The sequence below is a fragment of the Bos javanicus genome, chromosome 20 (genome assembly GCF_032452875.1).
Source record: "Bos javanicus breed banteng chromosome 20, ARS-OSU_banteng_1.0, whole genome shotgun sequence".
NCBI lineage: Eukaryota > Metazoa > Chordata > Mammalia > Artiodactyla > Bovidae > Bos > Bos javanicus.
Window position 1 is genome coordinate 65,182,001 of NC_083887.1, and position 15,052 is coordinate 65,197,052.

A 15,052-nucleotide genomic window follows, 5' to 3' on the forward strand; every position below is an offset into this window, starting at 1 on the left:
ACACATGAAAAGATGCTCAATATCACTCATTATCAGAGAAATGCAAATCAAAACCACTATGAGGTACCATTTCACACCAGTCAGAATGGCTGCGATCCAAAAGTCTACAAATAATAAATGCTGGAGAGGGTGTGGAGAAAAGGGAACCCTCTTACACTGTTGGTGGGAATGCAAACTAGTACAGCCACTATGGAGAACAGTATGGAGATTCCTTAAAAAACTGGAAATAGAACTGCCTTATGATCCAGCAACCCCACTGCTGGGCATACACACTGAGGAAACCAGAAGGGAAAGAGACACGCGTACCCCAATGTTCATTGCAGCACTGTTTATAATAGCCAAGACATGGAAGCAACCTAGATGTCCATCAGCAGATGAATGGATAAAGAAAGCTGTGGTACATATACACAATGGAGTATTACTCAGCCATTAAAAAGAATACATTTGAATCAGTTCTAATGAGGTGGATGAAACTGGAGCCTATTATACAGAGTGAAGTAAGCCAGAAGGAAAAACATAAATACAGTATACTAACGCATATATATGGAATTTAGAAAGATGGTAACAATAACCCAGTGTACGAGACAGCAAAAGAGACACTGATGTATAGAACAGTCTTATGGACTCTGTGGGAGAGGGAGAGGGTGGGAAGATTTGGGAGAATGGCAATGAAACATGTAAAATATCATGTAGGAAACGAGTTGCCAGTCCAGGTTTGATGCACGATGCTGGATGCTTGGGGCTGGTGCACTGGGACGGCCCAGAGGGATGGTATGGGGAGGGAGGAGGGAGGAGGGTTCGGGATGGGGAACACATGTATACCTGTGGCGGATTCATTTTGATATTTGGCAAAACTAATACAATTATGTAAAGTTTAAAAATAAAATAAAATTAGAAAAAAAATATATATATATAATGTCCTGACAACAATATAGAAAGAAAGCTGAGCACCGAAGAATTTATGCTTTTGAACTATGGTGTTGGATAAGACTCTTGAAAGTCCCCTGGACTGTAAGGAGATCACACCAGTCAATCCTAAAGAAAATCAACCCTGAATATTCATTGGAAGGACTGATGATGAAGCTGAAGCTCCAATACTTTGGCCGCCTGATGTGAAGAACTGACTCATTGGATAAGACCCTGATGCTGGGCAAGATTGAAGGCAGGAGGAGAAGGATGACAGAGGATGAAATGGTTGGATGGCATCATTGACTCGATGGACATAAGTCTGAGCAAGCTCAGGGAGTTGGTGATGGACAGGGAAGCCTGGGGTGCTACAGTCCATGGGTTTGCAAAGAGTCAGACATGTCTGAGCAATTGAACTGAACTGAACTGACAACAATATAATTCCCCTCTTCTCTGCATCACAATACTTAGTGTAACTACTATTTTTTGCCTTAAATGATCAGTTGTCTTTTAGAAAAATTAATACCATATAAACATATGGTCTTTTATATGCTCATGTATTAAGAGCACATTCTTCTCTTCATTCCCTCCTGTAGATTCAGATTTGCCTCTGTTATCATTTCAGTTCAGCTTGAAGAACTTCCATTAGCATTTCTTATACTATAGGTTTGCTGGTGATGAATTCCTCTAGCTTTCTTTCATTTGCAAAATGGCTTTCATCTCATTTTAAAAAAAGGAATAGTTTTATTGAATACTTAATCCCGGATTGAACATGTTTATATCAATGGTTCTGATGAGAAGTCAGTAAAAATTTCCATTACTGATCCCTCACATTCACAATGTATTTTTTTCCTTGGACTGCATTTAAGTGTTTTTTTCTTTCTTTTCTCTTTGGTTTCAGCCGTTTGAGTATAATATACCATGTGCGGTGTTATTTATATTTATTTTTCTTGCTGTTTACAGATGTATCTCAACAAATTTGGGAATATTTGTCACTAAATGTGCTGATAATTAATTTCATTTGTTTTCAAACATTTTTCCGTCCCATCTCCTACACACTCCGTTTTCCAGATTCTTTGCAAATGGTTCTAACAAGGTTTGGCCAGTGGGAAGTGTTGGGGAAACACTGGAAGGGGAGAAGGAGGAAGCCTGGGTATTTCTGCTGCTTCTCTATGTAACTGTCATTCTCTGAATGGGCTGCACCTACTGCCGTCTCCGCGGGTCCACACCCCTGTCAGGGAAGCATCCTGGCTGCTCACAGTTCTCGGATCCTACATTTCCGGCGACACCGCGTCCATCCTGTGTCCTTCCCACCTAGGGTGGTAGCAGTTTGCTGCCTTGCTCACCGCTTGGCTTCTTTGCCATCCCCTGTTTGACTTCTCAGCTTTGCCCCCATCTGTAAGCACTTCAGTGTATTAAATTCCCTTGATGAAATTCCTGAGGCCATTTCTGTTTTCTTTATAGAACTCTAATCCATTAACTAAAGTTTTTTTTTTTTTTCCCTCTAGGTACTATGATAGCATTAGTGATCAGATTGAAACCTAAGAATGATTAGAATCAGTTGCTTCTCCAACTTTCTTCCCTCTTCCTTTGAAAAAACAGCAAACCATTCAGTTTTTATTAGAACTATGGAGAAAATACCTACATACTTCATAGGATATGCCATAGATCAATTTCCTCATGAATGAATAACTGATTATGGATTACATTGGCCTTTAACTACAAAAATCTTAACAGATTTAACAAAAATTACCATGGGTTGATCTGCTTTCAAATCACATAATTAATTTTATGAATCAGAATTTAAATAAAAGATTCTTGTACTAAAGTAAGATCCATGGGCTCCTGTTTTCTAAAATGCATTTCAGTGTCTGTTTTCAGGAATAATTATTCCACCATACATGTTTGAAAGAGATCCTGGGCCTTCTGGAGTCATGTCAAACAGCTACATTAGAGCCTGAAAAAACAAGTGTCTTAAAATTTGACTCTCACATTTTACAATAATCCACGGGACATGGGGAAGAGCATCTGGTGATATTTTTTTCTGGATGTATCTAGTTTGCTTTTTTTCTCAAGCGTAAGAATCCATTAAAGGAAGATAAGAGGTTGTTAAGGGAAAAAACTGGCCCTAATACCACAGACTGTTTGTGTTCTGCTGAAATGGATGACAAGTGCCCAGAAAAGCAGGAATGAATAGTCTTAAAAGTATGATAAGGGACAGACTACCAAACATGACTTCATAAGAAACAGAAAATCTGAATAAATCTATAAAAGAGCAATTGAATTAGCAATTTAAAAACAAAACAAAAATAAAAACTACTCACAAGGAAAAGCTCATGCCCAGATGGCTTCATTGCTGAGTTTTACAAAACTCTTAAAGAAGAATTTATATTACTTTTTCCACAAACTCTAGAAGATAAAGGGGATGGGACAGTTACTAAGGGGTTCTATGAAACCACTATCACCCTGGTACCAATACCAGATGAGGACCGCACAAGAAAACAAAACTAGAGACCAGCATCTCTTATGAATTTAGATTCAAAAGTCCTCGGCAAAATATTAGCAAACCAAATCTAGTCACACATGAAAAGGATTAAGTATACCATGATCAAGTAGGATTTGTCTGAGAAAGGCAAGGCTGGTTTAATACCTGAAAATCAATTAATGTGATACACTATATTCATAGAACAAGGGGAAAAAAGCCTCAAATGATTATCTCAATAGATCAATATGACAAAGCCCAACACCCTTTCATTGTAAAAACACTCATCAGGCCATGATGAAAGGGATTTTCTTTCTCCTGATAAAAGGCATCTGTGAAAAACACACAGATAACATCATACTTAATGATGAGGGACTGGATGTTTTCCCTCCAAGATCATGAACAAGACTATATGGAGCACTGTACTGGAGCTTCTAGCCCGGGAAGTTAGGCAGGAAAATGAAATGAGAAGCACTAGACTGGACAGGAAGACGTGCGGCCATCTCCGTGTGCAGCTGACACGGTCTCGCATGAGCACATGACGTCACAACCTGAGGCCCAGGGCTCTGGTGGCCTGCTCCCCCGGGGCGCTGTCTACTCTCCAGTCCACGGCGCACTGGCATCGCTGTTGGGCGGGATGTAACTCTCATCCCAGCGAACAAGAATTCCCATGATCAAAGTCATGCTTGGTCAAAAGTCCGTAATTATAACCATTTATCCTGCCTGTTCTATCAAAAGCATGTTCAGGCTCATTAAGCATACCCAGTTGTTTGTGTAATGCAATCAATTTTAATTAACATTCTGGTTGCAAAGCTTTTTTTTTTTTTTTAACATAGAGGCATAATTGATCTATATACTCACTGAAAAGCAAACTCGACTCTCTGCTATCAGGAGGCAAGAAAAATTACACTTTTTAGTGATAAGTTTTTGACTAAGGCACTTTAATCCAGCGTATTGTTCCAATATATGGAAAAGGTTATTTGAATCCAGGTCCTTTCTCCTTTCTCTTTTTTCCTCCAGTTTATTTTATTGCTTACGGGGGTTAGTTTATTGCTTATAGGGGGTCTTGATGAAGAGAGGAAGCATGCTTACTGACATGAGATATCCAGCTTCCTCCCCCCAAGACTGATGTAGACTCTCTCATCAATGCTCTGTTCACATGTAACAGATTACGTGGTATTTAGTAAGGATAATAGGAACAGAGGAGGGGAAAAAAAAACTTTTAACTGTATGTTAGCATGAAATAATAAAAATCTCTCCCTCTCTTTTTAAGTGACAGGTGATAGAACCTCAAAATAAAAAAAATTATTTGTTAAAAAAAAAGAATTGAAAGGTGGAAAAGGAGACAAGGCATTTAAATATTCATCACCATTACAGATTATTACAGCCTCTCTCCAATAACAGGACTTAGTGGAATTGACATGTTCTGGCCACTTGAAGGTCTTGTGATGCTGGACAGGGAGAAGGAGTTATACTTGGCAAAGTAAAGTGCTTCCACTCCATACCAACAACATGGGTCAAAGACTTGAATTTTCTGAAGGTCCATGGTCTTCTCTTTGTACACTCCTTAGTTGAGCTCATCTCCTCCCAGGTTTGTAAATTACCTATGTGTTGATCTTTCCGAATTATGACTTCGTCCATCCTGACTCCACTCACGAACCATGGGCTCTCACACACCCTCCCTCCCTCTGTGAAGCCCCACCTCCTGGATGCTAATATTAACACACACACACACGTCTGTGATGCTCTGAGCTGAGCCCTTCATCCTATGCTTCTCTCTGACTTGTTCCTTCCCCAGGAGTCTCCCACACTGTAAACGGCTGTCCAGTTTTTCCTTGTTGTCCAGGCCAACAACAACAACAAACAAGCAAGCAAAACCCTACAGAACTTAGGTTTCTCTTATTCTTTGTCTCCCACCCAATAGCAAGACTTCCCTCATCATTCTTTGTAACATGTCCCAGAACTGGACCACTTTTTACATCTCCGTGCCTGCTAGGGTACAAACCATCTCCTTCTATGGTCTTCCTATTTCCGCCTACCCCCTTCCAGAGCAGCAAGAACAACACTTCAAGCACAGCTACTGCACGTCCTCAGCTGATAATCTTCCAGGGCTTCCCATTACACTCAGCATTCAGTCACCCCTGTGGGGGTAACATGACCTGCTGGTCTCACAACTGCTGTGATGCCGTTTCCACACTCCCTGGCTCACTCTGCTCCCAACCCTCGCCTCCTTGTTGATCCCTGAACACATGTGTGACCTCCATCATCTAGAATGTTCTCTTGCCAGGTATCCATGCTTACCATTTCAATTCATTCAGACTTCTCTTCCACATCACTCAATCCATGATGCCTTCCCTGACAGCCCTCATCTGAAATACCACCTTCCCTCACTCTACAGGATCTTGTCTTAATTTTTCTTAAAGCTTATCACTACTGAATTATTAATATTTGTTTATTATGTTATTGCTGTGCCTCTTCATAGAATTCAAGCTGTGTGAGGGAAAGGATTTTTGGGGTCACTGCTACTTCCATGGCATCTCTATAACCATGCCTGTTATATGGTAGCTTGATACAGAACTGTTGACTGATTCCATAAATGATGGACTGAATGCATGCATGAATTTCTCAAGAATTTCTATTTTTATTACAAATGCTCAGAGTATAGCTCGGATACAAAGTAAAAGTATACTGGCCGGTTTTGTTGAGTAAAGACACATTCAGCTTCCTTTTTATTGTTACTGTCCCTCAAATCTTACTATATCAGTGACATACAGGCAGCCACACTTCCTGGAGTGAGCACTGATTCCCACGAAATCCACTTTTTCTTACTAGAATTTTCAGATGGGCGTCCTGTTACACATACTAAAGGTGACACCTTCTAGCTTCCCTTGCAGCTAGGTTCACACATGTGACTAAGATCTGTCTTGGCTTATAGACCAAAGTGTCATGATGTATCTTCATAGTTCCTGGGAGGTATCTTCAGAGATGATGGTTTTAAATGCCTTTTGCCCTCTGCCTCTGGGTCTGCTCCTCCATCCTGTGCTCAGCACAGGATACTGCCATCTTAGACAGTGAAGATGAGGACCAAAGTCTAGGGAAAGCAGAGTCTGTGCTGGAGGGACCCAAGGTCCCTAAGGAATCCGAGAAACCTCTGGTCTTAGATTATGGGTAGGGAACTAAACCGTTTGGAGAAGGAAATGACAACCTACTCCAGTACTCTTGCTTGGAAAATTCCATGGACAGAGTGGCTTGGTGGGCTGCAGTCCATGGGGTTGCAAAGAGTTGGACATGATTGAACAAGTGAGCACACTAAACCATTAACTTGCATTCAAGCTAATAACTATGAGGCATGTCCACACGTTCAGAGGACCTGAATTCAGAGTCAAATATTGTTCACTTCAGTAAAAGCTACGTGGTTCATTTATCTTGGACAGTGAGAATGATCTTGCTTCATTTTTTGTTTGTTTTCTTTTCTTTCTTTCTGTTCTCTCTTTTCCTTTCCTTCCCCCCTCCCCCCAAAACTCATATCCACTGCATCAAGATAATGCAAGAAGCAACTCACTTTCATGATATCTAGTATGACTGATGGCTTAATGGGTAAAGAATCTACCTGCAATGCAGGAGACATGGGAGATGCAGGTTTGATCTCTAGGTCAGGAAGATCCCTTGGAGGAGGAAATGGCAAGCCACTCCAGTATTCTTGCCTGGAAATTCCCATGGACAGAGGAGCCTGGTGGGCTATAGTCTGTGGGGTTGCAGAGCCAGGCATGAATTAGGGACTGAACACAGTATTGGGGCTCACAACTTTGCTTGCCTACCAAAGCAAAATTGCCTTCACAATAGTCATTATCCATCATTTGTGTTTAGAAAAATTAAACTCTTTGCTATTTGTTTCCTTTATGAAGATAAAAACAAAATAAAAGTGACTCTTTTGAAATCATTATTAAATCATTAAAGAGCATTGATTACTGACATGAGTAATAGAATGCATATTAAAGAATCTCAGTAGAAATAATAGTTCTAAGATATTAAGATTGTAATTTGCTATTAATTTTCCTTAAGGAAAATGTCATTATTCTTGATTTTGCTTGGGTTAATGAAACACATCATATTTCACTGAACATTATTACAAAAAATCATTCTTATTTTAATAATTGCCATGACTGATTTAACATAATCTATTTAGTTTACAGACAATATGAATGAAACTACTAAAAAAGGCAAAAATTTCTGCTTGATCATTTCTGATCTTTTAAGGTAGCTCACATTTCTCATGGGCTTTCCAAGTGGTGCTAGTAGTAAAGAATCTGCTTGCCAGTACAGGAGATGTAAGAGATGCAGGTTTGATCTCTGGGTCAGGAAGATCCCCTGGAGGAGGACATGGCAACACACTCCAGTATTCTTGCCTGGAGAATCCCATGGACAGAGGAGCCTGGAGGGCTACAGTCCATGAGGCTGCAAAGACTCAGACACGACTGAAGCGACTTCCCACACATGCACACCACATTTTTGATAAAGTTATAGTATAAGGCAGACAGAAATGAGAGAACAACTCCAAAAAGAGGAGCCAGCTAATAATTTAATTATATCTGCTTAAATCCCAAGACTAGAGCCAGATTGAAAAATTATGGGTCCAAAAGGGATGATGGAAGGCCCTCTTTCATGCAAATACTTCCCCTTACCAGTCCTGCCAGGATCACATCTCCCTCTGTTACTGGTTATTCATTCACTCAGTGTTTTATTCGTTTACTTACTTATTTCATCACATCTCTCCTATTTTTCAAAAAACAGGCAGTTTACAAAAAGGAGAACAGACAAAATAAAATAAAACTATAATCCAGTGTATTTGAAAACAAGTCAGGGCATGTCAGAAAAAGTGAAAAGCATATCATCCCAATACACATGCTTCAGAAAGTATAACAGACTTATCATGTTTAAATAGACACACTCAGAGCAAAGACAAGAATACCCTAGATACACAGAGGGTCTTGAAGCTGGTGCTTAGAGGTCTTGATGCTAAATGGCTTGGGAGGAACCAGGGGCAGACATGTGCCATGAAGTGAGTGTGAGATTTAATGTCAATGCAAGGTTGGTGACACTTGCAGGATTTTCTTAATGGAAAATTAGAACTGAGCGCTTGAATCAAGTCAGAAGCATAAAGTGCTATCCTATCAGGAAACAGGAAACATAAAAACTATGTCCACTAGTTTTCAGGGACACTGACTATGTAGGGTCCCAAATGGAAAAAGAGTAACCTTGGAAAACTTGAGATCCCCAACTGTGATCCACGTTAAGGGGCTAATCAAATTCACATGACCTATTTAGTGAAGGAACCTAGACCTAAGGATTTCCAAAAAATAATGTGGCTTGAACTGGCGAACCCCAGACATACCTGGCAGAGATATAGTGAAAACCTATCACAGAAAACCTATCTCAGAAAACATGAGACCACCCTGGACCCAAACCCTTGCTTTGATGAACTCACAGCTGAAATTACAGATGACCCAAGAAGACACATGGCCATGAGAGGGACAACAGCAGGAGTAAGTAACAGAATTCATGCATTTGTGAAGCATAAATACCAGAAAGAAGCAAGTGATAATTTCATACAATATGTTTAAAATCTGAAAATAAGAGGAAAAAATATATGCATAAGCAAAATAGAGAATTATAAGAAAATCTCAGATAAAATGTCACTCAGTCATGTCTGACTCTTTGTGATCCCATGGACTGTAGCCTTCCAGGCTCCTCTGTCCATGGGATTCTCCAGGCAAGAATACTGGAGTGGGTTGCCATTCCCTTCTCCAGGGGATCTTTCTGACCCAGGGATTGAACCCAGGTCTCCTGCACTGCAGGCAGATTCTTTACCATCTGAGATATCAGGAAGGGCAGGAGGAAAATGGGGTGACAGAGGATGAGATGGTTGGACAGCATCACCAACTCGATGGATGTGAGTTTGAGTAAACTCTGGGAGACAGTGAAGAACAGGGGAGCCTGGAGTCTGCAGTCTATGTGGGTCACAAGGAGTCAGACATATCTTAGCGACTGAACAACAACAGATAAAAAGTAGACTTCTTAAACATGAAAACATGATCACTGAGATTATAAACTCATTGTGGATGAAATATTCACCGGAATGCTTCACAAAGAAGTAAAGAGGTGGGAACTTGGAGGAGAAATTGCAGCACCTGGAGCACAGAATGAACAGTGCAACACGCAATTAATAAGTTTCAGGAGGAAATAACGAACAAAGGACAAGAGCCATATGCGAAGTAATGCAGGCAGAGGGTTGGTAAGAACTAAGCAAAGACCTGAATCTTCAGGTGGAAAAAAAAGATCACATCTGGTCACTTAGCGAATTAAGAACCAATGCATATCTAGAAACAATATAGTGAAAACCAAGCCTCCCTCCCCATCCCCCCAAAAACAAAGCTGAAAAGCATACAAAGAGGAAAGACCCATTACCTATAAAAGAATGCAATGGGGTTGACAGAAGACATTCCTTAGCAACAATAGAAGCTGAAATTCAATGCAATAGTATCAAAATACTAAGGGAAAATAAGAATTTTATACCCACACTATTGTTCAAGAGCAAATTAAAATAAAGCAGATAAAAGCATTTTAATAGAAACAAAAATAGGAGCTGCCACTACTCACAGATATTAAATAAAAGATAAATTATACACATTTATATGATACACATCAACAAGAAGGAAAATAAACTTGGAAGAAATAATTTTTACAAAGTACTGATGAGCAAATAAAGTGATAAACAATGCAGGTAAGTCTAAATAAATATTGACTATAGTTACCATCTGGAACTAATATTCTAAGACATAATTACAGGAAGAGACATAATGATTAACTTCATAATTTATTAAATTAAAAATGTGTTAAAATTTCAATGGCAGTTATTCAAAGAAAAATATATAGGATCCTCCTTCTTGCTCCTCTCTCTCTCCATATATATATATATATATATTTTCCAAAAAAGAATATGAATAAAGCAAACTTGATCAATCCTTTAGCGGTTAAGAAGATGGGGGATGTGGGGTGTGGAGGAAATAAACCAAAGAAAAGCAGAGTAAATGAAACATAAAATAAGACAGTAGAATTGAGTCCACGGGCATCAATAAAAGAATCAAAATACAAATGGAATAAACACACATTAATATACAAAAGATGTCAGACTGAATGAATAGATAAGACAAAATAACGATAACAACAGATACTGTTTGCAGGAAGCTTACCCAATGAATAAAAGTCCCCACGAGCACAGAAACATTATGTATAGTCAATATGACACAGGCTCAACATTTCTGACATATGGATGGTGTGAAAATGCATATCTATTATGTTCAGTATTTTTCTGTATCTTTGAAGTATTTCACAGTAAGAATTTTTAAAAAGAAAAATTAGGACAGTAACATGAAAGGAAAATGAAGGAGAAAGACATAAGATACTAGGAGGCCAGGACTGAATGCAGGTGTACAGTTTCCCTGTGAAAGGTGTCCACAGACCTCACTCTGAACTTTCTAACTGCCAACACAAAGAGGGAACCATAACCCGCACCTATTTCACAATTTTCACGCTCAAAATCCAACTTGTTGCTCAAGAGAAACCCAATAATTTGTAATGATGCCCAAGGGAACAAACTTTGATGGGTTCTCATAAAATAACACAACAGAGAAGAGACAAAAACTTAAATAAATAAAAGCAAAGACAGAAAAGACATCAACTTTTTTCTTTTTTTTTTAGGGCTAATTCCATGAAATGTTTTCCCCGGTTCCCAGAAGCCTTTTCATCTCGGTTTTGCCATCATCTTTTGTAACCCCTTAATCACATTCTCCCCTCCCAACAATTGGGGATAAACGCTGTCTTAACTGTGATGTAAAAGATATAAAAACACTCATCCAATAGGAAGATGTAGCAAATGAATCCCTCTGCTTTAGAAATAAGGGCCTGTCCCCTTGGTGATACTTGTTTCAGCCACATCACTGTTTACATGCCCTGCAGTCCTGCTGCTCAATAAGCCTTGTCTGTGCAGGGGCAGCTGTTTCTCTCCTGCGCCATGTGGCAGAGCCTGGAACTCAGAAGGAGCTTACTTTGTTAACATGTTTTCTTCTAGTGGAAAACCGACAGATTGACCTTGGCAGATTCCACTGAAGATTGTGTAAGTCTAAAGGAAGAATTCACTGGACAAATGCATTCAATGCTCATCAATGGGGAGAAGGGGACGACCGGGTTCAACACTTCTAAAAGGGGGCAGGTAGCTTTGGGACTGTACACATATAAGTGATGCTTTGCCTTGTATTGGCTTGGTGCCCGGAAGAGCATCCCTTGGGGTACGGAGGGAAAGGCAGACCATTTCTTTCTAGTTTGCTCCAAATTTTTGTGGGACAAACTGTTGCCCTGCTGCAGCAACTCAGGTTGCCCACAAATGCTGGCTGCACCGCTGACGCGAAACGCCGTCAGTCAACTCACTCCAGGTAGACTGAAAATGATAACTGTAGCCTTTACAAAAGAGGCAATGATGACAGGAAAGGAAATTTTTCTTAAATTTCTAATCCCCAATTATTAAAGATAGACAAGAGTTTTCCTTTCCTTTAGATTTCATGATGAGAAAGAATAGGTCAGTTGACATATTATGAAGTACTGTAATACTGCACTCATTAAGATTTCCTAGCAGCTCAGATGGTAAAGAATCTGCCTGCAGTGCAGGAGACCTGGGTTTGATCCCTAGGTTGGTAAGATCTGCTGGTGAAGGGAACGGCTACCCACTCCAGTATTCTTGCCTGGAGAATCCCATGGACAGAGGAGCCTGGCAGGCTACAGTCCATGGGATCCCAAAGAATTGGACACCACTGAGCGACTAACACTTTTACAAGATTCAAGGCAAAGTCTACGGAGGAATCCTAGAGTGACTGGATTTTAGCAGTAGGTGGTAAAGTGAGAGCTCTGGTCACTCAGTTCTCCCATCTGTACCCAGGGGTCTCCTGGGAGGGGGGAGTTGGACGGTAACTCATAACAGTCAGAGATGGCGGAGCTGGTGGGCTTCAGGGAGCAGAACATGAAATCAGAATGGACGGTGGGCAAACTGAGCCCAGGGGAGGCTCTGTCTTCAATACACAATAACGTTTGTTTATTAGAAACAATATCTAGTGATTCTGCTCTTTCTGGGTAAAGGTATTGGGTTACATTTCTTAGACATGGGTATCAGAATAATACAGAAATAAAGTGAAATGATTCTATTTATTAAAAAAAAAAATCCCCATAAGGTGAATCTACATGGCCACTTTGAAAATTCAAAATTACTATAACTAAGACATGGGGCCCTTCACCTTCACACGTCCTGAATTAACCCCCCAGCCCGACATCGTCTCCGCATCCTGGCCCCCACCCTTCCCCGTACCCTTCTCCCCACCCTTCTTACATAAATGCTCAGTTGGGAAATGTGCATCCTCTTGTATATAGAATAACTGAGTCTAGATATACTGTATAGTATAACTTCAGTATAACAGTGCAGTGGAAAGGCACGCCCAGTGAACATCCCAAAGGTGAACCGCATGTACTTACTTGGGTAAGACCAGAACCTGCACGATAAAGATGCAGAAGAAGATCAGGCAAGCGCAAGTCACGTAATACTTGAAGGCCGGCAGTGCGGTGGCTCGGTACTAAGGGGAGAAAGGAAACCAGGAATGATGGTCCTCCAAGAGAAGCGCTGAGACAAGCCCCAGCAGCCTAACTGCGCCCAGTTCAAGCATCAGGCTTGCAGGAGGTGGCAGAAATGAGCAGGACAACAGCTGTTCATCCCTGATGACGTGCGCTTCCTCCCTCCAGACGAGCTATGAGGGGGACTCCGGACCACGGTTTTAACCAGTAGACCGGTTCAGAAGCCCATTTAGAGGTAACTGAACCCTCCAGCAAGGAGACAGAGCACCTGGCCAGAGAGACGAGCGAGCAACCTTAAGGAACAAGGAGCAAGCAGGCATCCTGGTTCCCCTGAGGGTCTGAGTTCCACAGCTACTTGAGGAAAGCAAATGGCTTTTCATAGAGGAGTACTTGACTTTGAAGAGTATTGAGGAAATGCAGTTTGCTCGTTTTATTTATTCATTTTACTATTTTATTATACTATTGAGAGGTGGTGAGTGAAGTTACAAGACCAGACCAGCAGGCTCTACTCTCTATGAACATTCGTTGGCCTGTCTGGGCCCAGGTGTTGGATTCTTTCTACCCATGCTGCGGAATCGGCCAGTTCAAAGGCTTTCCACAATATCCAGGATCATTGACTGATCAGTGCAGCTACCCGCCTGGGGCTGCCCCTGGTGATTTATGCAGGAAAAGCCAGCCAGCGTTGTATTCATGATGACAATGATCTGTCATGCGTCCCCTTTACTATGTGATGGTCTGCCGGGCACGTGCAATGCTTTGAGTGGACTGAGTCATTTCATCCTCAACAAAAACTTCCTGCAGCAGGAACTAGTATGGTCCCAAGTTTTGGTTGAAAAAAACCTCGAACCAGGATGACTCATGAACATTCTCAGAAACACACACACAAGGCAGGATTTCCACCCAGGTGGACTGGCTCCTGAACCTAGGCTTCCAAACTGACTGCCCCTCCAAAAGGGGTTCTATGATAAAATTTAAGGAGATAGAGTTTTTGTGGCAAGGCTCCCGAAACTCCCTGAGACAATGCTGGCAGGTAGCGTTAGTGTGTCTGCACAGACTGTTTGCCGAGTTAACGGAAGTTAGGTATGTATTTTGGGGGTATAGCCTCTGGGGTTTTGGTGCAGATATTAGATCTCTGGGTTGTCTGGATTCTCTTCTTTGTCTTGCAGCCTTTTAACCCTCCTGCTGGCCTGCAGAGCAGGCTCGGGGCTGGAGGGCAAGAAGTGAGCTTGAATCTCAGTGCTGTCTAAAGTCGGTCTCAAAGGCAGCCTCTGCGAACGCGTACACCAGGGAAATGTCTGCACATGTCGCATGTTTCAATAAACATCACTTTATGTTTACTAGAATATTCCTTTGGTTGCTTTTGTGACTTCAGAGCCAGGGTAAGTTACAACGCTGATGAAGAAACTAACATAATTGCTGAAATGTGATTATATTTTATGCATTCAGTTATGCCCTTATCTTCTTTCTCTGGGCCTGTGTAGAGACATGAGTTGGAATTTCCTTGTGGTATTAATAAAGGAAAAGGACTTCTATCAGGAAGGAACTAATTCAATGTTTAAATAATAAGTAGTCATTAGTCTCTAAGTTCTTCGATAACAATAATAATAATAAATTGTATCAAACATCAATTTGGTAAACTGTAGTCAAAGTTCCTGACTTAGAAGCAGAAAACTGATTTTCTCGACCACTAACTAGTATGAAAGAGTGCTTTGGCATCACTGTAAAATCCAACCTTGATGAGCTTTGGAAGGAAGTAGGAATTTTGATATTTGTTATTTCCTTTCAATATCCAGAAAACAATGAACTAGATTTTCTCAACGAAGTTTTAATATCTGGGCTGTGACTGTGGCCATCAATAGAGTAGCTTTTGTTCAAACTAAGACTGTAATTGCATAGCAAAGTGGTACAAATGACCTCTACCCTGCTCTTTTTCTAGATTAACATGAAACAAAAGGCAGATGAATCAGGCCAACCTACAACAGTTGTCCTTTC

The 15,052-nt window shown here is 40.8% G+C and overlaps 1 protein-coding gene across 1 annotated transcript in view; it reads right to left on the minus strand.

The window, feature by feature from the left end:
• The window catches only part of ADCY2 (adenylate cyclase 2), a 456,832-nt gene that overhangs the window by 96,265 nt on the left and 345,515 nt on the right, over positions 1–15,052 (minus strand). Inside the window, exon 14 of the mRNA XM_061393890.1 lies at positions 12,965–13,062. Within this exon, the coding sequence (XP_061249874.1) occupies positions 12,965–13,062 (98 nt within the window). The remainder of the gene's footprint in view (positions 1–12,964; positions 13,063–15,052) is intronic.